The sequence below is a fragment of the Maniola hyperantus genome, chromosome 12 (genome assembly GCF_902806685.2).
Source record: "Maniola hyperantus chromosome 12, iAphHyp1.2, whole genome shotgun sequence".
Classification (NCBI taxonomy): Eukaryota; Metazoa; Arthropoda; class Insecta; order Lepidoptera; family Nymphalidae; genus Maniola; species Maniola hyperantus.
This window is the reverse complement of record NC_048547.1, coordinates 2,649,903-2,675,743: the sequence shown is the minus strand read 5'-3', so window position 1 is coordinate 2,675,743 and position 25,841 is coordinate 2,649,903. Positions and strand designations below refer to the sequence as shown.

At 38.8% G+C, this 25,841-nt stretch overlaps 1 protein-coding gene across 1 annotated transcript in view; it reads left to right on the top strand.

The window, feature by feature from the left end:
* Nucleotides 1-256: 256 nt before the first annotated feature.
* Nucleotides 257-25,841, top strand: part of LOC117987168 (uncharacterized) — a 28,426-nt gene continuing 2,841 nt past the window's right edge. The window contains exons 1-17 of the mRNA XM_069502374.1: nucleotides 257-277; nucleotides 1,130-1,276; nucleotides 3,890-3,986; nucleotides 4,770-4,899; nucleotides 5,600-5,690; nucleotides 6,207-6,369; nucleotides 6,957-7,379; nucleotides 7,802-7,942; nucleotides 8,026-8,226; nucleotides 8,496-8,572; nucleotides 9,458-9,644; nucleotides 11,117-11,242; nucleotides 12,983-13,142; nucleotides 21,348-21,574; nucleotides 22,107-22,576; nucleotides 24,302-24,481; nucleotides 25,060-25,202. Coding sequence (XP_069358475.1) covers nucleotides 257-277; nucleotides 1,130-1,276; nucleotides 3,890-3,986; nucleotides 4,770-4,899; nucleotides 5,600-5,690; nucleotides 6,207-6,369; nucleotides 6,957-7,379; nucleotides 7,802-7,942; nucleotides 8,026-8,226; nucleotides 8,496-8,572; nucleotides 9,458-9,644; nucleotides 11,117-11,242; nucleotides 12,983-13,142; nucleotides 21,348-21,574; nucleotides 22,107-22,576; nucleotides 24,302-24,481; nucleotides 25,060-25,202 — 2,984 coding nt within the window. The remainder of the gene's footprint in view (nucleotides 278-1,129; nucleotides 1,277-3,889; nucleotides 3,987-4,769; nucleotides 4,900-5,599; nucleotides 5,691-6,206; nucleotides 6,370-6,956; nucleotides 7,380-7,801; nucleotides 7,943-8,025; nucleotides 8,227-8,495; nucleotides 8,573-9,457; nucleotides 9,645-11,116; nucleotides 11,243-12,982; nucleotides 13,143-21,347; nucleotides 21,575-22,106; nucleotides 22,577-24,301; nucleotides 24,482-25,059; nucleotides 25,203-25,841) is intronic.

The following is a 25,841-nucleotide window of genomic DNA, read 5'->3' as shown; positions in this document are numbered from 1 at the left end:
AACGCGCAGGACTGCAAATACTTTTCTTATACATGTAGATTGTAGATCAAATCTTTGAAAAGAGCAACCGCCTAGTTTATTGCTGGTTCTTCTCGGTAGGAAAGGCATTCCAAACCAGTAGTAGATACTGTTGACGCTTCGAAAATACTTGTAAAAGTTTAATTGAATAATTTTTTTTATTTTTATTTTTTTATTTTATTTATTTATTTTAGTGGGAATCAGTATTTTTAACATAACTTCACAATAATGTTAATAGATGGCGCCGTCTTTTACTATCGTAATAACAGTTTTGCATGACCCGTGCGCCACGTGAAGGGATAAAGGTGATGATAAGACTATTAAATCACCTATTAAATACTTGATTAAATAATATGTAACATTTGTTAAAAAAGTGTCATAATCTTCTCAAAAAAATGACAAATCAAACAAAACAAGTCAAAATTAGCGGTGAATAAAATGCGATGTGCTACAATAATCCAGAGTTTAGCGACAGTTTTGTGTGTTCAAACCTCGCTTGCAGATGGAGCGATCAACTACTGCGGGGCTAGGATGTGTGCGCACACAGACACACATACGTTTTGTCGATATCCTGTAGGTAGCAATATATTATTACTAGCGTATACTCGCGACTTCGTCCGCGTGAACTACTTAGGTACACAAATTTCAAAAATCCTTTCTTAGCGGATGTCTACGTTATACTATCTGCATGCTCCGTCCAGTGGTTTATAAGCTGTGCGTTGATAGATCAGTCAATCAGTCAGTCAGTGAGTCACCTCTTCCTTTTATATATTTAGACTAGCTTATGCTCGCGACTTCGTCCGCATGAACTACACAAACAAACACCTATTTTTTGAATTTTCAAAAATCCTTTCTTAGTGGATGTCTACGTCATAATAGCTATCTACATGCCAAATTTCAGCCCGCTCCGTCCAGTGGTTTAAGCTCTACGTTAGAACAGTCAGTCAGTCAGTCAGTCAGTCAGTCAGTCAGTCAGTCAGTCAGTCAGTCACCTTTGTCTTTTATACATTAAGATTATAGTAGGTGCGGATAGTGTGGGTGACGTGCGCCCGCCTCACTCTGATTGCCATCTTCACCTGTCGCGTACTATACCTACCTGATAATATAGCAGGGCCCAGACCCTTCCTGCGTGGGATACATAGCCGCGCGACTGTCGGACGAGGAAAAGTCGCGTGTGTTGGCGCGGCTCAACCGCAGACGCAGCCAAGTTGCCAGGGGCCTCCGAGGACTGCCGCCAGCTGGCGACATGCTTAAATTGGTAATTATCCATAGGTACCTTAATTAGAAACTGACATATGTGTATAATTTCAGTTAGATCCTGTATTTGAACAATAAATACCTACTAAAATTAGATAAATATAAAGAAACTAAATGATTTAATTTTTGCTGGGTAATCAGTATTTTTAACATAACTTTACATTACAATAATACTAATAGATGACGCTGACATAAAACTTTTTTTTTATTTTTGTCTAGGAGGAGGAAAAATCACTAATGGACTTCTGTCTATCGACAGGGTGTGTCCGACTCGCACGGACTAAAAAGACCTCCCCCCCCCTCTGCGAGATCAGCACGGAACCGTGTAACATTTCTTGTTTTTCTCTATCTTCCCTTCTCATCATTATGGCTCTCAGCATCTGACCGTATCTGTGCCACTCATTCTCGCTTGACACCATACGGGCTACCAGATTTTGGGCGTTGACACTGTTACTTGCTCCCTGTACTGCTTCTCTAAGATCCGCGCACGCGGGACACTCAAAAATCGCGTGTCTCGGGGTGTCTTCCTCTCCGCAAAAGTAGCAATTTTCAGTAGGCGCTTTCCCTATTGCGAAGAGGTAGGGGAAAGCAGGTAGGATTCGTACAGAGGGAGCATTCGTACAACAGTCATATCTACACTATGCTACATGGTGACGCGTTTGTGTTTTTGTATATGTGAGGCCCGCTCATATTCATAGGCTCACAGCTAAGTGCAGTGGCTGTACAACAGTCAGTTTTTTTAGAATAATTTAAAACGTGTTTTCACACCGCGAAAATAATTTTTCGACTCATCTTTGACGACATTAATTCGTAATAAGCTTGGCTCAAATTGTTAAAGTAACATATAATAGTCTTTGGATAAGTGCCTTAGATTCATGTGTAAACATTTATTTTGGGATAACCCTCACCGTTATTTTTATTTTAAATTGTTTGATTTTTTTGGTTGGGGTACCTTCGTGCAGTTAGGAGTGGGGTGGATTCGTACTTTACGAATGCACCCCGCGGGAGTTCAGATCGTTTTTGCACTAACTGGGTTATGGGATTCCAATTCTAAACCACTCCCAGATGATAACATGCAACAAATAGTGGTGGTGCCTAGACTAGCAGAGTAGAACTAGAGTGAAGAAACTCTCGGTTTGATCCTGAAATCGACATCTGCTCAATATTAGGCTAGGGGGTGTCGTTAAATCAAACCTAGTAGTTTCATAGCCTACCGAGCGTCAAATATAGGCGACATTTGACGCCTGCCAGTGTGGGTGAAACCTCGATGTTTTCTTTCTTCGAAGTTTCATGCCTGTCGTGAGCTGCGCTATAAGTCAAATTAGCAACTTCTTATCAAACGTCAAAACGCTGGCTTAGTACTTATGCCAGCTTGTATAAAAGATATACATAGATATGACGTCATAAACATTTGACGTACTCTTTATATTTAAATCGACAACTTTAGAATCAGTTTAGAGTGGTTAAAACTTACAATGGACGTGGATTTCACGAAATTTGGAAGACCCTCTGTTTCATAATAATTACTAAGAAATCGTTTATTTTTGACATAGGCGCTATCCCAATTCAACTCCCAAAGAAATAACTCTTACTCAACAAGATCTATCATCAAGATTGCCACCTCCATCACCATCTACATCAACTGTGGGATGATGACGCTAGAAATTATGCAACCTTTTACCTTAGCCTAAAGTGAATGAGAATGCACCTAAAAAGACAAAGAAAGGAAAAGTATTAGAAAAATTAAGGATATAACATATAATCCCGAAAAAAATAGACTGATAGAAAAGAAAAGAGCAAAAAAGATGAAAAAAGAAGAACAAGAGAGAAAACAGAAGGCTAAAGAGATGAAACGCGAGTTACTATAACGGTAAATTAGAATGTTGATTAATGAATGACTTAAATTGTAACAATTTGTTTGTAAACACCATATTGTTAATTACTACTATGCTTAAGGTTGATTCTGCGTTAATTTTGATATCAATAAATGTTTAATTTCATATAAAATAGCCTTTTTAATCCCTGTGTACGAAGGCTCCCCACTATGTACGAATGTACCCTACTCGATGTACGAAGCTACCTCGCGTGTGGGGTGCTTTCGTACGATTTCCATTTTTTGGGAAATTCATCATAGCTTTGTCATCTTACTTTGCATCAACACTGAACTACACTATAATTAAAGCCAGATAACTAGGTAATCCAGCAGCGTTGAAATTATTTTGAAATATTTATTAGTTTTGTTTTTATATGACCTAGAGTAAAAAGTGTACGTATCCTACCTGCTTTCCCCTAGGTGTTGAACACCCCGTGGCCGCTGAGTGCTTGTGTCAGCCAGCGGTCTACTTCCCCATGCTTCCTCGTGTGCCATTTTTTCAAGTCGGTAATGACATTATAAAACTATCGCGCGGTTTTAGTTCGGGACGAACCATCAACCAATAGTGCATAGTCCATACCATAAGATCCACTCTATATTCACATGACGTTGTAATTAAATGCGTCTGCTCTGGACAGTGGATGTGTGTGCCAGTGGAAACATCTTTTTTGTTCATTTGGAACTGAATAGATTGGATGAATTTTATTTAACTTCAAACCTGTTAGGTACATTGTTTTGCAGCGTTGGGTTGAAGAGTTGGCTCGCGAGGCGCAGCGCTGGGCCGACCAGTGTCAACCGCCGAGTACACCGGAACTCTACGACGGTTGCCGAGATTTGTGTAAGCTTCCTTAATACCTAACTACACCCTAGTTCGATTCTTCCACGCTTGACACGTGATCAGAAATGTTACGTTACGTCTGATACGTCATCAGAAATGTTACGACTGTAGTACGCGACAGGTTGAAATGGCAATCGGGGAGGGAACGCCCCGCACACCCACACAGCCCCTGTGAACTATACTTTGCTTACGAATTACCAATTCTAAACTATCGATATGATAACATTAGAAACTGCAGTGCTATGGTGTTCATCCATTATCAGAACTGCCTCCGTTAGTCTACTGGCAAGCTTCTGGGTCTGCAACGGCCGGACGACCCAACGCGCGCCGATCGCGCGCGGCAGAAGCGCGATCCAAAGGCGCGTTTGGTGTGGACGTACCACGCGCAAACCTAACGTACTTGCTTGTTGAAGCGAGCGCTCCTTGTGACAAATCTGCGGTGGGCTGACTTGATTCGCCTTGGATCGGCTGGAGCTATTTGGAGCAGCGCGGCAGGATCGCAAGTTCCTAAAGCTGGATCGCAGGAGTACGATCGACGGTCCATGCTCCACGATCCTGGATCGTAGATCGGATCTTCCGCATAGTTTCCGTTGAGATTAGCTGAAATCAAAATCAAATCAAAATTAAATAATTTATTCAAAATAGGTAGGTAATAAATTACACTTTTTGATTGTCAGTTGTTGGATTTATTTGTAAGATATAGTGGTGATAGTTTTTACGCAAACTTAAAACTAAAGCTACGTGGGTTCTAAACGCTGCTGTGAAAAGATCGTTTCCTCCTAGATTCGATCACGGTGGGGCAGTGCGTGGCGTCGGTGCTGGGCGAGGCGCCGGGACTGCGGAGCGAGACGATGGTCGACATGTGGCACATGCAGAGTCGGCTGTACAGAGGACGCGTCACCAGCTATACGCCGTGAGACTATATTGACTGTAACCAGGCGATTCCGTGCGATAGCAGCGGTATTGGTACAAAATGTCGGCGGTTCCTCTGGTGCTGCAAATGTTCATAGGCGGCAATAATCACTTAACATCAGGTGACCAGCCTGCTCGTTTGCTCGCTATTAAAAAAAAAAACAATAGTCCGCAAACATAACCTATACAAGGCTAAATGGTACCTACCTATAGTGTCCTTTAATGACGGTCAGCGTGAAGACTTTGTGGTATTAAGTGTTACATGCATGTGGCATATTTACACGCTTTAATGGCGGTTCAGCCTAACCGCTAAATGTTGGCTGAGCTGAATAGGCGCCGTCACACGCGTCCATGTGCCAGCTCTTATTTTGTGATGTCTGTGCTTGTGTTAGCGACATTAACGATTCCTAATTTGCGCGGCACAGAACGATTAATTATACCCAATCTGTTACGTAGTGCGACCGCCTGCAGGCACGCTGCGCTCATTGAAATAAATAAGCTCTGTAAACTTTCTGTACCGCGAATACCATAGGTATTTGTACCAAAAATACAAAGTCCGCATCAGTGCCGACAGATCGAACTTGCTGCGGGGTCCTCTTGTTATTATTTATTAGATGTATTACATGACAAAGTCCTACTCACTTGGATACATCTGTGGTTTACCTACTTCTTTTGAAATAAGGAGATTTATTATATTTCAGGCCCGAAAATACAAATAATTATTACGGAGATTTTGCTCAAATGGTTTGGTCGCGGGCCTACATGGTGGGGTGTGGACGAAGTCGGTTTATGGTAAGAAGCTATTCAAGAAATACTTAGTATTATATTTAATGTAATCCCAGAAATTTTTGTGCCAATTTCGTTCCCAAAAATTTACTTACGTGGTCCAAAACGCAACAAATGCGAGTAAAATTAGAATGTGTTCCATTATCGCTCAATAGGTTAGCGCTTAAACCGCGCTGGGTATAGAAGCGTTTAATAGCATTGAGGATTCCTTGAATTTTACTATTCGCTCTGTTGCCTTTGAAAATTGATATAATATTCTACAATGACACAAATACGAATAAAAATAAATTGTTATGTTTATATGTAAGGGAAAAGACTACCTACGTTGGGACCCGGGAGGCAAAACGTTTAAAAGCTTTGAGAATTTCTTGAACACTAAGTCCTTTCTTGTGCTATACCTACGCACTCCAATTAATAGATATAGCTTCTTAATCTTGAAAACAGTAACCTTAGAAGTCTTTGTGGATCTGAGAATAGCATTTAGTACACAATCATCATTTATTAGATTTCTTTCCTCCCTAGACGCCGTGGCACGGTCGCCTGCGAAGCGTAGAGCGTTTGGTGTGCAACTTTGCGCCTCGTGGGCCAGTGCCTCAGCGTACAATTTGGTCGCCCGGAATTCCAGCCAGTGCATGCCCAGCACGGGCCCGTCCTGATACTGACACACCTGAACTTTGTGCTTACCGTATGTCTGCTTGATATTTTAAAGGCTTCCGAGACGGTCAAGCAGCTTAACGTCAAGCACTTTAGTAGTAGTTCTCATATCTCGAACACTGTCCAAACGTCGCGTCAAGCAAAAGTATAAAATCGCATCAATCACCGCAAGCATCAAGCAAACATTGTAGACGGTCAGAATGCTTGGCTCAAGCAAAATCCACGTGCTTGACGTCAAGCGGCTTGACCGTCTTGGAAGCCCATAAAACACGACAACCTTTAAGGCCTCGATTTCGTTACATTTCTGTAGTTTCTGCTACAATCGTAGTCCCTTAATAACGCTTGTGCTAGTTTAAACTATATCAGATATACATAAATGGTTTGGACCTGGACTTGTGTAGTTTGAAACTAGTAAACTTTGAGCTTTGGTAGACACGAATGTTTTGTTTGGAAATATGCCTGTTATAACAGTAAAATTATTCATTGAATTTTCTGGGGATTTCTTAGAACTCTTCATCGCACAATTAACATTACATATTGCTTTTATTAGTTTTCATGATTTCATCTATAATTGTCTTCATTTTACATCTAAACCACATACATTAAAATAAATTATAGACTTCACTATGGATGAAACTTACGACGAAGACAACACAATGCCACTCGAAGAACATTTACTGCTGAACACTATATTGGAAATTGAAAGAAATACATCACTAGATTACATTGGAAGTATAGATGAACATTACTTGACTAAGCTGGCTGTGGCTACTATCGAAAACCCTATTGTAACATTACCATCGCATACTTTCAATGTACAGAAACTAGATGTTATTGAAAAATTTGCTATTGAAAGTATACCTACTGAATCTGTAAATAAAAGTTATTTCAGAATGCAAGAAATTGCTATAACAGATAATAATTTAAAATTGTATCTGAAAAACAAATCACTAAGGAGAAAAGGACATATCGTTGGTCGTCCAAAAACTTATGACATAGATGATTTGAACGATTCAAAGATGCATGACGTGAAGACAAATAGTAAGTTAATAGATCTTGTACCTTCGCCTTAATCTCTTATCTTGTAATATTTCAAAGAATTAAAGTAACCGATGTTGCTCTCAAGACTAGCACGTTGAAATGGCAGCAGGCTGGTCATGTTTGCCGTAGAACTGAGGGCGACTGGAGCCGTAAGGTTCAGGTTCAGGTACAGATCCCGTCGCGGCAATTACTGAGTGCACTGTGCGGGGCACCCACTGGTCATGGTAGAGCAATGACATCCTGGAAAGTGGCATGCATGGATTGAATACAAAAGCCAAGGATAGGCTACGTTGGCGCTACTTAAAAGAGCCTATGTTCAACAGTGCATCCATATTGGCTGTTTATGATTATGATTAAATTTTAAATATTTTTGGTATCGCTGAAATAATTATTAAATTGACTGAAAATGTGGTGTGTTCCAGATAATGACAAAACGCAAGAAACCACAACAGTGGAAAGAGACATTTATGATGATTACGATGGTGTTGAAATACAAGATGAACTCACGACTGCAATTACTGCAACTACTACTATGAAAGAAACTCGAACATCTAGCATCATCGGTACGTCATAAATTACTCACAAATCTTGAAGAAAAGTAATTATACGAATACTTACAAAATTTCTCATAATGACAAATTTACAGAAACGACATCAAGAATCAAAGAAGAGCTCTCATTGAGTAGTACAAAAGTTAATACAGAAACAATACCTTACACTCAAAATACTATAAGTACAGAAGCATTTGGCATGTTTTTGAATGACATCATTTCCAATTTGACTATACCAGAGATTTTTAATGAATCAGCTATAGATGCGAATGTCCTTGATGATTATCTTTCCGATCGTAAGTAATCGACTCATGGCAAAACCTCAAGATCAAAGATCAGATTCACTATAATATGATGAAGTGCCTGATGAATTTCTAGTCTAGTACCCACAAAATTGACCCCAGCTAGCAGTATGAACTAACTAATACCTATACTCTACAATGAAATTGGTAAAAGACATCAAAAAAAGGAAGGGAAAAGTACAACATAAAAATATTGAAAATGCACTTAAACCAAACACATACGACAAAAGTAATTGCTAATGTTTTATTTGTCTTTTTCACAGCCGAAACAGTTCGCCAGTTACAAGAAGCTCTGGATCAGATGGAGAGAAGGGTATCTTCATCTTCTACTTCAGGGAAGGTACCTACACATTGGACTATATAATATAAGTGCGCTCCATTACACTGGCTGTGGCCATACACGATCAAGTTTTACCAGTCAAGTTTGCAGCGGACATGAAGTGGCGACCAGTAAACTTAAAGGTGTCTATCAGTAAACTTGATCATGTATGGCCAACGTTTATGAAACAGGATGAAAAAAATCCTTTATAGCGGGCGGTAATCTCCCAATCATGTTATTATTATACTTCAGAACCTCTACAAGTAAGAAAAGGCGCACCTTACTTCTGTATGCGAAAAACAGGGTTAATGACAAACCTTCGCTTAAGTATACAGGTTCGATTGTTTTATTTAAAGAAGAAGGCACGCCAAAATTAATAAATTTAAATTTGCCACGTCATCAGAATATCGCACAGCATTTTTTGATCATTTTTAGGGTTCCGTACCTCAAAAGGAAAAACGGAACCCTTATAGGATCACTTTGTTGTCTGTTTGTCTGTCTGTCTGTCTGTCTGTCAAGAAACCTACAGGGTACTTCCCGTTGACCTAGAATCATGAAATTTGGAAGGTAGGTAGACTTATAGCTGACATTTGGGGAAAAATCTGAAAACCGTGAATTTAGGGTTAGATCACACAAAAAAAAACCACAATTACTATGACAATTAGTATTTTTAACTTTTGAAGTGAGATAACTATATCAAGTGGGGTGTCATATGAAAGGTCTTCATCTGTACATTCCAAAACAGATTTTTATTTATTTGTATGCGTCATATTTATGTTTTAAATGCGACGAGATATGCAACTTGAATATTTTTATGAAGTCATAGATTTTCTAAAAGTAAATTAAGTATGAGATATCTAGTCAGTTGCCTTCAGACGATATTATTTTACTGGATGATACTTACAGGTTCGTAGAGAACTGAGGAATTTACAACATACTGCCGACGAAAAGGGATATAATAATTTAAGAGAAGGAACGAAACCAGAAGATTTATCTAAGATAGAAAGAAACAAGACTATAGATCGAGGGCCGATGTTAAGTATGGTTCTGAAATATATGCCCTACTTGAAACCTTACGAAAGAAGCATAATAGGTGGTTCTGAATATAATAGTGGGAGAATTGTGTCCCCTTCTTTCATTTTATTTATTGTTTTGTATTTTAATTAGATTTTTGTAAATGTTTTGATTTAGATTCTTTGTAGTTATTGTATTCGGACGTTTTGTGATTTATTTATTTTCTCATCTGTATTTGTAATGATTTGATATTATTATACGTTGACTGTTAATTTGTTATTTTGATACTGGTTTGATTTAATGTATTATATTATGTATGGAATTATTTGCTTTTTAAATTATTTTCAAGTCTCAATCGTTCTGAAATCCGAAAGATCGATCGATCGCTAGATCGTAGCCTTAAATTGCGACTGACACATTTCCGCATTGTAGTGTGGTAAATACTTAGTATGGATATGGATTAATATAAAACCTATAATTAACGTGAAACCCGTGAAACTGATTGACTGACATATCAACATTTCTAGTCATCGCGGTAGTTGGACCTGTCAAGTACCGCGATGTATAGAGACTGAATTTTTGCGTGTAGATTTTGTTTATAGAGCCCACTAAGCAAGGATTTTCAGAAATTATGTCCAAGCGAAACGGATCACCTAGCTACGGTAGTAGGGGCGTGCATTTCACAGAGGCATTAAAGCACTGCTTACCCTACTTACTCGTATAATGGATCAGTCATCATTGCTCATTTTCCTTTAGGCTCTGCTAGTAAATAGGTTCCAATCTATTAACTGCTTACCCTGCATATAAACCCTATGCACGCCACTACGGCACACGCCACGCCACTAGACACACACTACAGAGCCACTGGTAGGTAGGTTAAGATGGCCTACATTAACATTAACTATAATTTTCCTATACCGGAAGAGGTCAAAGACTTTCCACTTGTCGATTCACTCTCATTAGATCCGTATCAATTGCCATTACTCGTTACTAATTCATTTTAAAGTTGCTTTGGTGTCTAGTTAGGGGCCTTGCAATCGGGCCAGTGGAAGTGGGAGCTGGTTCACATTAGGTCAGACCGACAGTTTTGTCGTAGTCGGATCTTCACGTTTTCATTATTACAAAGTGATATGCTACATAATATCCAACCTAAAAATTAATAGTTGTAATTCCGTGATCCAACACGGCAGGAATCGTGTCAGTGTTTTGTCATCCGGTAAATGTGTCGTTGTCGATAACACTAATCTCACTAATGTAGAGCTCAAATATTAAAAATAAAAAGATCGAATTGGTATTAATGATAATATAAAAAATAAAAATAAGGTTAAATAACAAAACTTATTCGAACCTGATATAAAATTACAAGATAAATAAAAAACTAAAATATTAGATAAATGAAAAAATTAGGTATATATGTATGACCTATGAAGGTAAGTATTGCGTGAAGGGCTGAAGTGCTTGTGCCATTGATTTCTTATGTCAGCTGATTTAGCAATGCGCACTGTTTCACCTGGCCATCGTTCCTTTGGACAACCTCACTTTTTATTACAGTTGATGCATACGACACTTATCGATACGATAAACATGTCTGCCCGATCGAATGTGAACCAGTACTACTGGGTCGGAACGGCGCGTCGCCGTTCGCCGGTCATCGTCCGGCCAGTCTGTCCGGCAGTCGTACCCGCGTGGCCGCGCGGACGTCGCGTAGCTTCGTAGACCGCTACGACAAAATACATCGTGTTTGCTTTTATATGAAATTGCATATAATTTTTGGCATCAGTCGTTTCCTGCGGATTTCTTAATTCTAATTACTTATGTTTACTTTTCATATTACGGATGAGGAGGTGTATATTTTTGATCTACGATTATAATTTATAAATTAAGTAGGGGTGGAGTTTTTGTGGTAATATTAGGAATACGAAAATCAGTAGGTAGTTAGGTACCCTTATTATGAATGCGAAAGTGTGTTTGTTTGTTGGTTTGTTGGTTTGTCCTTCAATCACGTCGCAACGGTGCAACGGATTGACGTGATTTTTAGCATGGGTAATGGGTATAGATAGAGACCTGAAAATTGACAAAGGCTACTTTTTATCCCGGAAAATCAAGAAGTTTCAGCGGGATTTTTAAAAATCTAAATCCACGCGTTCGTACGACTTTGCGGGCATCAGCTAGTAATTAGTATAAAACAAAGTAACAATTCGCTTTTGTCACTACTTACCCATATTATAAACGTGAAAGTGTGTTTGTTTGTTGGTTTATAATAATATGTTGCAACGATGCAATGGATCGACGTGATTTTGAGGGTTCCGTACCTCAAAAGGAGAAAAGGACACCTTACAGGTTCACTTCGTTATCTGTCTATATGTCTGTTTGTTTGTCCGTCTGTTCGTCTGTCGTGTTTTTCAAGAAAACCTATAGGGTAGGTACTTCCCGTAGACCTAGAATCATGAAATTTGACATGTAGGTAAGTCTTATAGCACAAGTAAATAAAAAAATTCGAAAACTGTGAATCACAAAAAAATTAAAATGTGTTCATGAACAAATAAATAATTAATAGTACATATTTTCAATTTTCAAAATTAGATAACTAAGTATGCCAAGTGGGGGTACCATATGAAAGGGCTTTCTTTATACGTGTTTAATAATTCTAGAACAGATTTTTATTTATTTTTATGCATAATAGTTTTTGATTTATCGTGCAAATGTCGAAAAAAATACCCGACTACGGAACCATCGGTGCGCGAGTCTGACTTGCACTTGGCCGTTTTTTTTAATGGGCATATGTAGTTAAAGACCGAAGACTGACATAGACTACATTTTATCCCGGAAATCAAAGAGTTCCCACGGGTTTAAAAAATCTAAATCCTCGCAAACGAAGTCGCGGTCATCAGCTAGTTATCAGTTAGTTATATATTATTATCTTCTTAGTGGTTCATCATTAAGAATTTTTATGTGTAGATAAGTAGGTAGGTACATAATAGTTTGTATGTAAAACACATTCACTTGGTAGGTAGGTACTTAGTCTAAAGAATAGGCAACGGGTGCACACCCGTGCGAAGCTGGGGCGATGCGAATCAGCTAGCCCGGGACAGGATCGAGAAATAATATAAATATTATACGCTCGCAGGAGATGGATGGAAAAATTGAACAGTATTGTAAATGCGAAAGTGTGTCTGTCTGTCTGCTAGCTTTTTACGGCCCAACAGTTTAACCGATTTTGATGAAATTTAGTAAAGAGTTAGCTTACATCCCGGGGACGGACAGGCTACTTTTTTCCCGAAATATCAAAGAGTTCCCACGGGATTTAAAAAAAATCTAAATCCACGCAGACAAAGTCGCGGGTATCATCTAGTTGTAAATAAATTCTAAAGAAAAAGAACTAGGTATATGCCATATCTATGCAAGAAAACTAACTCGTAGTCATGGCAAACGAAATGAAGTCTGCTTCGATGGATCTGGGAGGCTCTCGCTCGTGGTGCAGAAGAGAGAACGATGTGAAGATCGAGTTCGGTTTCGGGGTGCCTCTGGGAGCAATGTCGGCGCACCCTGTATTCCACTCTGCGTGGGACATTGGATGGTAAGTATGAAGTATTTATACTTTTAAGAGCGAAGCCGCAAGCTTTTATCTTGTTTGGCGACATCCCTATTTTGTTTGGCGCACTGGTCCTAGCTATTCTATTATCCATCCTAGACTGTATCGCCACTTGTAGGTACCATCAAGCAAGATGGCAAGCAAGAAGTCAAGGGCCAACTTATCAACGAATAAACATCCTGTTAAAAGGGATAGCTTGGGCGTTTGAGTAGGGGCACAGAATAATAAATAATAATATAATAGTACTAACGTGAGGGGTCTACCTCGCAATTTTTTAAAAATAAAAATCAATTTTATTTTTCAAAAATAATAATTGATTTTATGTTTTTTTTGTTCGTTATAAATATATTAATTGATAATAATGAAGAGAGCATTAAGAGAGTCTGAAAATAGTTAATAGCATTCATGGGAAGGCTGGCTTTATACGTAGCGTTACGGCAGGCGATCTTAAAATGAAAGGTTGAACTAATAATAATAACTAACTGCCTCAGATATTAAGTTACTCTCAGTTACTCTCTAAGTACTACGTCGACCATTGAACTATAATATTCAGTGTATTGGACTGTTACAAATAAAATTATTCATTGGTCAGTATTTCTTAATTCGGTCTAGGGTTCCGAATAGGACTCATAGTTTTTTCCCCTGCAGTTTTCGCCTGTTGTGCTGTTAGATTAAGTAATTCTTAGGAAGGTAAGTAAGAAAAAAAAATTAATTTATTCAGCAATGAGCCTTAAATCTAATTACATTAATCTATCCTTAGAAGTATAAGTATTATTATATTATACTAGATGATGCCCGCGACTTCGTCCGCGTGTATTTAGGTTTTGTTTAAATCCCGTGGGAACTTTTTGATTCCCCGGGATCGATGGAAGCCTCATGTCCTTCCTCGGGATGCAAGCTATCTTTGTACCGAATTTCATTGAAATCGGTTTAACGGAAAAGCCGTGAAAAGCTAGCAGACAGACAGACAGACAGACAAACAGACGGACAGACAACAAAGTGATCCTATAAGGGTTCCGTTTTCTTTTTGAGGTACGGAACCCTAATAAAAAACGAAAACTGAGTATTATTGTGTTTACTGTTTTCCTTATGGCTGTAATTATTTTACTTCGATCGCAATCTTTGCAGAAGTTACACATACTATTATTGTAGGTACCTACCTAGTGGCCCATTTTCGTCCTCACGCGACCAGTCTAATGCTATCGCTAATTACAGGTACAGTTACAGGTAAAAAACTGCCATACCCCTTCCAGGTTAGCCCGCTATCATCTTAGACTGCATCATCACTTACCATCAGGTGAGATTGCAGTCAAGGGCTAACTTGTATCTGAATAAAAAAAAAAAAAAGGTTCCTTAGTCTTAGAAAGGTTTAGAAAAAGTTCAAATTACTTCGTGGTAATTTTAATTTCTATGACTCTTAGCCACTCATTTCATGCATTCATTTAGCTAATGCCAAGGCTAATACGTCGTCTAGACAGTCCTGTCACTAGACCAATTAGTACATGCTAGTATCTGGCAATGGTACCCATTGGTCATGACGAAGAATTGCAGTGGAACATGAAACGGCGATCGATTCGTTGGATGCGACCGCACGGCGCATATTTATTTACAAGGAAGGGATTTCTATTTATTCATACTTTTGCACTTGTAATCAAACGTTACAATACAGATGAGATGGTTTCAAACTATGAACTAGCTCTATTTATTAGATTGGAGCTGATGCTAACGACTTCATGGTTTTGGTTTTTAAAAGTCCCAGTGGAATCTAAATACATATCTTCTATATGTGTATATATAAAATTCAAAGTCCTGACTGACTGACTGACATATATATCAACGCACAGCCTAAACCACTGGTCCTAGAGACATGAAATTTTGAGGGTGTGTTCTTTGTAAAGAGTGGGTATCCACTAATAAATGATTTTTCGAAATTCCACCCCTAAGTGGGTTAAATAGGGGATGAAAGTTTGTATGAAAGTCTGTCATTTTTCGAATTATTTGCATGAAAATTGGCATTTGGGGTTTCGGTCACTAATGAAGAAATACATGTTCCAGGATTTTTGGAACTTCATCCCCCACCTCGATTTTGTAACTTCCACCCGAGCGAAGCCGGGGCGGGTCTGCTAGTATGTACATATAAAAGGAAAAGGTGACTGACTGACTGACTGATCTATCAACGCACAGCTAAAACTACTGGACGGATAGGGCTAAAATTTAGCATGCAGACAGCTATTATGACGTAGGCATCCGCTAAGAAAGGATTTTTGAAAATTCAACCACTAAGAGGGTGAAATAGGGGTTTGAAATTTGTGTAGTCCACGCGGACGAAGTTGCGAGTATAAGCTAGTTTCAATAAAGTTAAACGTTATTTTAAAGGTTTTCGTGTGACGGGGCTTTTTAATTTTTTTAATTTAATTAATTTAAAAAATTAAAAAACTTAATATTTGGAAAATGGCTACAGGGTAATTTTTGGGAATTGACTGAAATGGTGAACCTATAGATGAGATAGCTTACGTTTTAATTTCATTGTAATTATAAAATGGTGACCTTTGATATTTTCTATTTTATTACGTTTCGGCGACCTTTTACAATGGGTTGTGTTGTGGAACTACGGAGGTACAAACTAAACAAAAGAAAATCGTGTTATTCAGTTAATGGCAGCGGTTAATTTATATTCTATTTATATTCCTGAACTACGTATTACGTACCTACCTACCAGAACTGTAATAGTACCTACCTACCTACTTAATGTACAAATCTAAATAAATTATGAAAGGAAAAGCTGACGCTTTGCGTCATCATTCCTTATACGCATGGCTAGGGTCTGGAAAACTCTTCCAAGATCAGTGTTTCCTGTCATTATAATCCGGGTATCTTTAAAACAAGAGTGAATAGGCACCTTCTAGGCAAACGCGTCCCATCTTAGGCCACATCATCACTTCTCATCAGGTGTGATCGTGGTCAAGCGTGCGCCTATAACAAATAAAAAAATATTAAAAAAAAGACATCCGCTAAGAAAGGATTTTTGAAAATTCAAGAAGGGATAAAATATCTGTTTGTTTTGTAATTTGTGTACCTAGTCTACGCGGACGAAGTCGCGAGCAAAAGCTTTATACAGCTATAATATAATAGTTGCCAATCGTCCCAGAATAACGTGCAAGTAAATTGAAATGGTCACTTTAATTTAACAAGTTTAAAACTGGCGACAAATTGACTATAATATAAGTACCTCTCAACACTAAAAATAATTTCGTAACGGCCTTATAATGGACACGATTTATGATTTCTATTCGGCACAAGGATCTCCTTTCGTAGGGTTGTCACAGATACATTTTATAAAATAACTAGCTTATATGCTCGCGACTTCGTCAGCGTGGACTACGGACAAATTTCAAACCCCTATTTCACCCCCTTAGGGATTGAATTTTCAAAAAACCTTTCTTAGCGGACGCCTCCGTCATAATAGCTATCTGCATGCCAAATTTCAGCCCGATCCGTCAGTAGTTTGAGCTGTGGATTGATAGATCAGTCAGTCAGTCAGTCAGTCAGTCAGTCACCTTTTCCTTTTATATATTTTGAAGAAAAGAAGAATGAACCAAACAAACTCTATGTACTGCACTCGACCTAAGCCTTTTGACGACCTCCTTGGCGCAGTGGTAAGCGCTGTTGTCTTATTAGTCGGAGGTCTCGGGTTCGATTCCCGGCAGGGGTTTAGAATTTTATAAATTCTAAATTTCTGGTCTGGTCTGGTGGGAGGCTTTGGCCGTGGCTAGTTGCCACCCTACCAGCAAGCCGTGCCGCCAAGCGATAACTGTTATAGAAAACTATGTACTTACCTCTATTAACAACCACTTATGCTGGAAATCCTGTGTGAGGACAACCCTGGCTTGAAGTGACATGATTATTTCAATGAAAATTGCCGCGTGGGTTTTGCATGCCACTTGAATCTGGACGTGTCTCGTAGTTCCAATAATTTTTAGTATTTATTTGTCCTTAGCCTTTATCATTCGATTACCGTTGGTACTTTTTTTATTTTTTATAAAGAATATTAGCCATGTTAATTGACTAATATTCCCTTTTCCTCTCCAACTAAGCGTCAAGCTTGTGCTAGGAGTAGGTACGATAATAGTGCAATGGGCGGGGTTTGAAATGTCGACCTTTCGGTTTTCAGTCCACTCCTTTACCAGTTGAGCTATTGAGGCTCAAAACTCTAAACTTTACATCCCTTGATTTAATTGCTTGTACAGTACGCGACCGAAAGTAATGTACCTTTGTAGAGCATTGTCCCTGTCGTTGAGACCGACAAATTGTCATATAGGTATGAGTGACAGAGACAACGCTCTACAAAGCCGAAATGTCATTCTAAAGGTCTATGTACATTATTTTCTGCCGCGTAATGTATACGTCGTTAGGACGTCACTTTCTAATCGGAGGTCGGGGGTTCGATCCCGGGCACGCACCTCTAACTTTTCGGAGTTATGTGCGTTTTAACTAATTATACCTATATCACTTGCTTTAACGGTGAAGGAAAACATCGTAAGGAAACCTGCATGCCTGAGAGTTCTCCATAATGTTCTCAAAGGTGTGTGTAGTCTACCAATCCGCACATGGCCAGCGTGGTGGACTATGGCCAAAACCCTTCTCAGTCTGAGAGGAGACCCGTGCTCTACAGTGAGCCGGCGATGGGTTGATCATGATGAATTACTTCAATAGATACACAAAAAATGTCATTAACCCCATCGATTACTGCAGTTCATTGACCCGCAGTCAGCGGCCGTCGGCACACATCCTGCAAGCCTGTAAACTTAGCCCACTTCCGTCAACGGACTGGCGTTAGGTTGAACAACCTCGTGGGTACCGTACTTTATAATTCTGTACCCGTAGTACAAGATTTAACGTCTCACCAAACCAAACCAAATTCGAGAGTCGAAATACTTCCCCGTTACAGTAAACTGGATCATAAATGCCTTGTTTTTTAAAGCTCAAGTTTGTCTACACTTCTACAGCCAGCGCTCCAAGCGGAAACATTGCGAAATTAAAATCAGTGGCATTGAATATTTGACTTCAATTCAAAGCTGTTTAGGTCCATTTTACTGTAACGCGGAAGTATTTCGACTCTCGAATTTGGTTTCGTTTGGTGAGACGTAAAATCTGGTACTGTACTCTTAGTAATTACTGAAGGCAGTAATTACGGTTTGTAAGTAAAAAGTGATCTTGGTGCAGCCGCGCGCCATTAAAAAAAAAAAAAAAAAGTGAACTTTTTATATTCCACGTACCTCAAAAGGAAAAAAGGAACCCTTATAGGATCACTTTGTTGTCTGTCGGTCTGTCAAGAAACCTATAGATTACTTCCCGTTGACCTAGAATCATGAAATTTGGCAGGAAGGTAGATATTATGGCAGATATGAGGGGAAAAATCTGAAAACCGTGAATTTGTGGTTAAATCACAGAAAAAAAATTAGACAATTATTGCTCTTTTCAACTTTCAAAGTAAGATTACTATACCAAGTGGGATATCATATGAAAGAACTTCACTTGTACATTCTAAAACAGATTTTCATTTATTTTTAGGCACAATAGTTTTTGATTTATCGTGCAAAATGTCGATATAATAAGATTGTAGTACAGAACCCTCAGTGCGCGAGTTTGACTCGCACTTGGCCGGTTTTTTATTAAAAGAATATTGACATGCTAATCATGACTAATATTCCCCTTTCCCCTCCAACTAAGCGTCAAGCTTGTGCTAGGAGTACCTACTCCTAGTGACAAGACAATAGTGCAACAGGTGGGATTTGAACCGTCGACCTTTCGGATTTCAGTCCGCTCCGTAACCGTTGAGCTATTGACGCTATTATGCAGTACCTGAATATTATTATGTGTTGGTTTCTAAGTTTGTCTACCAACTTTTTGCATTTTAATTTTCAGTTGAATATTTTTAGGGACGCATGTTGAATACATATTAAAAAGGTTAAAATTATTTTGTTTTTTACAAGGATGTTATAATTAGAAAGATTAATGGAAACAAAAATCTGGGTCACTAAAGTAATGGAACAACAATACACATCCGTTTCACATAAAAAGGTCAACCAGCATGACCTTCCACTTCAAAAATGTTTCACGAAATACCAGAATTTCACGTCATAAAGCATATTTTCCATTGACACAAATTAAGGAAGAGGAAAGCGTAGTAGATTGTACGCATAGGGTGTCAAAATGGTTTAAATATTCCAGGACAAAAATATCAGTTCAATTTTTTCAAAATTGAGAGAACGCTTATTGAGGCGCCCAAATCAACTGGCCTGTTAACAATATTAAATATAAATAATATAAAGTGGCTAAAGCGGCATGGCCGGTGGCGATATTTTGCTCAATAATGGTGCATATTGTCTGAGGACTCTGGTCCTAAGATTCACGAAAAGTAATAATAGAGGAGAAAGGGGAATATTAGTCCGAAGTAGAACAAATTTGCTTAATATAAGTTTGTCGCATATCATACTGAAGAGGGAAAATAAATAAATAATTATTAAACCCCTTATAACGTATTAGAAACGCAGAAGTTGCTGATGCAAGTGATTTCATCCGCGTGGATTTAGGTTTTCAAAAATCCCGCGTAAACTCTTTAATTTTCGGAATTGAAAAACCTGTCATTTTACTGACTTTTATAAGATGCAAAAAATCATGCCGATCCGTTACTGCGTAATTCTTTCGGCGGCATAACAGCGTTTCTCGTCCTTTTTATATGACTTCTGACATGGAAACCCTAATAACGCACAGAGCTACAAAATATAGCCAGCGATGACCGCCTCTTGGTTTCCGCAAGCCAGTTACCATGGTAACGAAATCATAACAGAAGTGTCAAAACACTTTTCCCACCCTGATCGTCAGATGACATACTTTTCATATTTATTCCAAAAATTATGATAATGTGTTCGTGACTTTTGTATTATTTAGTTTATTTTTCATTTAAATGTACTTTTCTACCGCATTGAGAGTGGTAAGACGAACCATGGATTTTGGTTTTGGAAATGCATTGATCCCCAATGTTACCGGGTTGCGACAATTTTTCGAACATGATCCTTTCTTTGGGTATGTACTCCGTATGACGTAGTCACTAACATTTCAACCAAGTAGTTTCCTCAGGTGCCTCTTCGGAAGAGTCAAAGGTCGAGTCATTGTATCGAGCTTGCTATGCTTAATTGAATAAGTATTTGCAGAAGTTTCCGTAATGGTAACGATCAGTCAAAATCTACCTTGTCTAATATTGTTGTCTATTCTAGATGAATTATTGATGCGATTTGTCTCACGATATAAGAGAACGAGAGGAAGAAAAGAATATTTTGAATTTATAGTCCAACGATTAATTAGTTATGCACTAAAATATATCTCATCAACCAAGTCAGAAGTTACAACAGAAGCATTTGATACAGTTACAGATATGCTCAGTAAACTTTAAATCTATGCTTCAGTAATTAATCTTATTAAACCATTCATTAAGCAATTGCCTGGTCACCCAAAAACTTACAACACCGTTACAAGAAGTTACAAGAAAAAGATTTCATCTTTATACTTAGGTATCAGAATATTCAATGACTTCATACCTTTACCTACAATTTAGTTTACTATTTTGTTTGAGTGTTGCACTGGTCGTGATTTTGGTCCATTCAGGAGTTCTCGCCTCCATTCCCGAAGGACTTTTCAAAAATGGGACCAACGAGACTTTTAACTCAAATAAAAACGAATCATTGTAAACCGTTCAGAATTTACGTTGATATCCTTATGAGATAACATCGTCAAAAAATAGACAAATGCATCAAAATTGACAAAAAAATACATTAATAGGTAGGTATGCATAAAATTGAGAACCCATCTTTTTAGAAGTCGCTTGATAAACTCATATTTAAACAAAATTGTCACGACTATAATATTGTGACCAATAGACTAAGATTGTGTAGTTGGGGCGGTGTAAAATCGAATATCCTACCTAATTAGTGTATTAAGTATAAAAAAAATCACACAAAAAATAACTTTACTTATAATAATTTTCTTCTTGCTTTTGGTTTAGGGTTAAGCGTTTTTTTATAAATGTGACTAAGTTACGGAACCCCATTTTGCGTGTCTTCCCCCACTTCTGACGCGCACTAGATCAGTTTTTCAAACTGCAGTTACAATTCAAGATTTTCTCTTTTGCAGCCCTAGTTCTGGCTTCCACCAAATGGCCAGAATGATGGATCGCATGATGTCGGAGAGCTTGCAGCCATTCGGCTTTGCGCGGCTCTCCACGCGGCGCGGCAGTGACAAGAAAGACGACGGCCCGCCTAGGGATGGTTTGAGAACTGAGAAAAGCGACAACAGGAGAGAAAGGGCCAGAAATCCCAACACACATGCTGGTAATGGCACGAATCATCCGCCTACGCAAGGTGAGCTAGTACTTCCTTATTTTATTTAAATCTAGCTTATTCCGCGACTTCGACAAACTTCAAACCCCTATTTCAGCCCCTTAGGGATTGAATTTTCAAAAATCCTTTCTTAGCGGATGCCTACGTCATATACGCCAATCTGCATGCCAAATTTCAGCCCGATCCGTGCAGTTGTTTGAGCTGTGCGTTGATAGATCTGTCAGTCACCTTTTCCTTTTATATATTTAGAAGAAGATAGGTATTGTATGGATTGTGAGTACCTAATATTTAACTATTTTCTTGGACTTTTTACCAAAATTTTAGAGTTAAGCCTTTTGCTTTCAAGTATGCAAGAGCCTCAATAGCTCAATCGGTAAAGGAGTGGACTGAAAACCGAAAGGTCGACGGTTCAAAACCCGCCCGTTGCACTATTGTGGTACCTACTCCTAGCACGAGCCTGACGCTTAGTTGGAGAGGAAAGGGGAATATTAGTCATTTAATATGGCTAATATTCTTTAAAAAAAAATTGTACTTACTTTTTCTTTAATTTCAGTCGTTAAACCAACTCCGGTTAACACATTTCAAGAAACCTCGTCAGACCAGACCAAACAGGCCAATCCCACAACAGAAAAATGGGCAGGAACATTAAGAAAGCGAGATCCCGACATTCAGCCAACCTTACCATCAATCATTACCAGAAAAACGTCATCAACTTCTGTAAGCAGTGGAAGAAAAACACGATCAGTTGAAAGAATGCCTCGAAGCAGAAGACAGCTCGTCCCGATCAAACCCATCGTGAGAAAGACAGATGTACCTGCAGAAGGAGATGCAACTATGCTAGAGAGAGATGAAAAGATTTTTAACACGTCGGGTTATGAAATACATTTGGTGGAGACTTTGGAAAGAGATATTTTGCAGAAGAATCCGGATGTTCGCTGGAGAGATGTGATTGGATTGGACGATGCGAAATCCGTGTTGCAGGAAGCCATGGTACTGCCGCTCGTAATGCCTGATTATTTCAAGGTAATTTGATTATGTCACTGGATTTTATAAACAGTGTCGTAACATACTTAGGAAGGTACCTATATTTTCTCTACTATATAAAAAAGTCGCTTCCCGCCTTCTGCCCCTCTGTACGCTTCGACCTTTTAAACAACGCAACGGATTATAATGCAGTTTTCATCAATAGATTCAAGAGGCTTTATGACTGTAATTGTTTAAAATGTCAGGAGAAAGCCGACTGAGAGCTTTAGTCGAACATGCTGTCTTTTTCTTTTGAAATAAGTATGACAAAATAATGTATGATGGAATTGTGACACAAAATTATTATCTAGGTTGCACCCTTGCAAAGCCGGGGCGGGTCGCTAGTCTAAATATATAAAATTCAAAGTCCTGACTCACTCACTGACTGACTTATATATCAACGCACAGCCTAAACCGCTGGTCATAGAGACATTAAATTTTGAGAGTGTTCTTTGTAAAGAGTAGGTATCCACGAAAGGATTTTTCAAAATTCCACCCCTTTCATTTTTCAAAATATTAAATGAAAATTGGTATTTGGGTTGTCGGTCACAAATGAAGAAATACGTGTTCCAGGATTTTTGGAAATTCAACCCCCACCTCGATTTTCTACATTCCACCCGAGCGAAGCCGGGGCGGGTCAGCTAGTTAGGTTAGGTTAGGTATAAACGCAAAAGTAGGTACTGGTAGTGTTTAACGTTTGAATTGAACGTCTTTCAAAACTAAAGATTGACCATGAAACAATCTTTGACTCAAAAAAAAATCATTTTACTACGCCTTCAAACGTTCACCTTGTACAAATTATTATTAAGCGTGTGGCGTTACCTCTCGGCCTGTAGTAATCACTCACGCGAATCGCTGCTTTGAACCAGGCTAGAAACGAATTTGGCTGAAAAATTATTATTGTTCGTTTCATTTTTTCCCGTTGATGGCACTTCATAGATTTTAAGGCTAACTGCGGCGTGTTTTTGACCTACTTACACAAAGAGTGATCTTTACAGTAAATAAAAGAGGTATTTAGGAGATATTATGATTAAAAAATTGTTTGTAGAAGTTACTAAATAATTTTGAATACATATCAAAAATTGCGTAACCGGCAGGAATCGAACCTGCATCTTCTGGGTTCGCGCCCGATGCCTTGACCACTCGGCCACGGTCTCGCTTACTGCCAGTGACGAAATTGGTGATATGTATGTTAACTCAGTACTGAAGCGACTGAAATGTGAAAAAATTATTTAAAAAAATATTGTAGAAGTTTTCAGATCCCCCGTAATAAAAAGGCATGATGACAGACACTTACAGAGATTTTAAGGTCACTGTTTGTCTGGAGGTACATATATCATCATCATCATCAACCGATAGACGTCCACTGCTGAACATAGGTCTCTTGTAGGGACTTCCACACGCCACAGTTTTGTGCCGCCTGAATCCAGCGGCTCCCTGCGACTCGTCTGATGTCGTCCGTCCACCTAGTGGGGGGTCTTCCAACGCTGCGTCTTGCGGTGCGAGGTCGCCATTCCAGCACCTTGAGACCCCAGCGACTATCGGTTTTACGAACTACGTGCCCTGCCCATTGCCACTTCAGCTTCGCAATCCGTTGAGCTATGTCGGTTACTCTAGTTCTCCTACGGATCTCCTCATTTCTGATTTGATCACGTGGAGAAACTCCAAGCATAGCTCTCTCCATCGCCCGGAGGTATATGGATGACATCAAATAAATGATTTCAGGGCATCCGTCGTCCTTGGAAAGGTGTTCTGCTGACCGGTCCTCCGGGAACAGGGAAGACACTCCTCGCCAGGGCAGTGGCAACGGAATGTCGGACCACGTTCTTCAATGTGTCCTCGGCAACACTCACGTCTAAATACCGCGGTGACTCTGAGAAGCTGGTCAGACTCCTGTTTGATATGGTATGAATGTTAATTTTTTCTTTTCTGTGTGTCAAAATTGTACTTTTTTATCTATTATAAATGGTTTCCGCTAATTCGTACGCGTGGATATCTGTAGGCTGTTTAAAAATCCTGTGGGAACTCTTTGGTTTTCGGACACAAAAAATAGCCTATATCCGCCCCTGGCATGCAAGCTATCTCTGCACCGAATTTTGTCAAAATCGGTTTAATTGATGGCCTAACGATCTCTATCAATCAATAGTGTCCAAACTCTGTCATCTCAGGGACTCCATAATCTTCAGGTCTATTAAAATATGACTTATTTAAAAGCCAGTCCTTTTTTATAAGCCTGACCTTTGCCAAACGAATCTTCAGTCGATCCTGAAAGAGCGCTTGTAGTCAAATATAAATTTTATGAAATTCGCTTTTGACTAGTTAGAACTAAATTTCATTTTAGTAATATAATATTTTTAGATGTTTAAAGAAGATTACCTATCCAAACTCTCAAAACAGACATCTAATCCAGACGGTAACAGTACTTAAGTTCTGTCTGTCTGAAAGGTCTCCTTGGTAGTTACATTTTATTTCACTCTTTTCAGGCATCCTTCTACGCGCCCAGCACGATATTCTTGGACGAAGTGGACTCACTGTGCGCAGTCAGAGGGGCAGACTCTGAACACGAAGCTTCTAGAAGATTCAAAGCTGAACTCCTCATACAAATGGACGGATTGGCGGCTGTATTGTAATTTACACTTCGACATTTCGAATCGACGCGCATTCACTCAACAAACGCCTTGTTCCTAATACTTTCACTTTAGAACCGACACGCATTCACTCCGCTAACGGTGGTCACAGCGAATTTGACAAGTAGTCAAATCAGCAACTTTTTATCAAGCGTCAAAACGCGCACTCAGTAGGTACGTGACATTCTATGAAATACTGGAATGTGACATCACATCATAATGACGTACTTTTTTAGTTTAATCGATAATTTAAAATGGTTATTACACTTAAAACTAACAAAGGACGTGGATTTTACGTATTTTGGAACACCCTCTATTTAATAATCGCAGAGAAATACTTTATTTTTGATGTAGTCAATTACCCAATTAGCATGGCTTCAACTCGGAGCCAAAGAAATGGTTTAGGAAAGAAACAGTTAGATTTTCGAAAGAGACGTATAATTTCATTGTGGAGACATGAGACTGTGTTTATTGGTTTTGGTTTTAAACTTGAACGTCACGTCTTGATTGTAAGTTATCTGTACTAAGTATAATATAGAACGTCTAGGGCAATCTAAGTGAGGACAACCCGCACACTATGTTAGTTTTAAGTGTAATAACCATTTTAAATTATCGATTAAAATAAGAAAGCAAGTCAA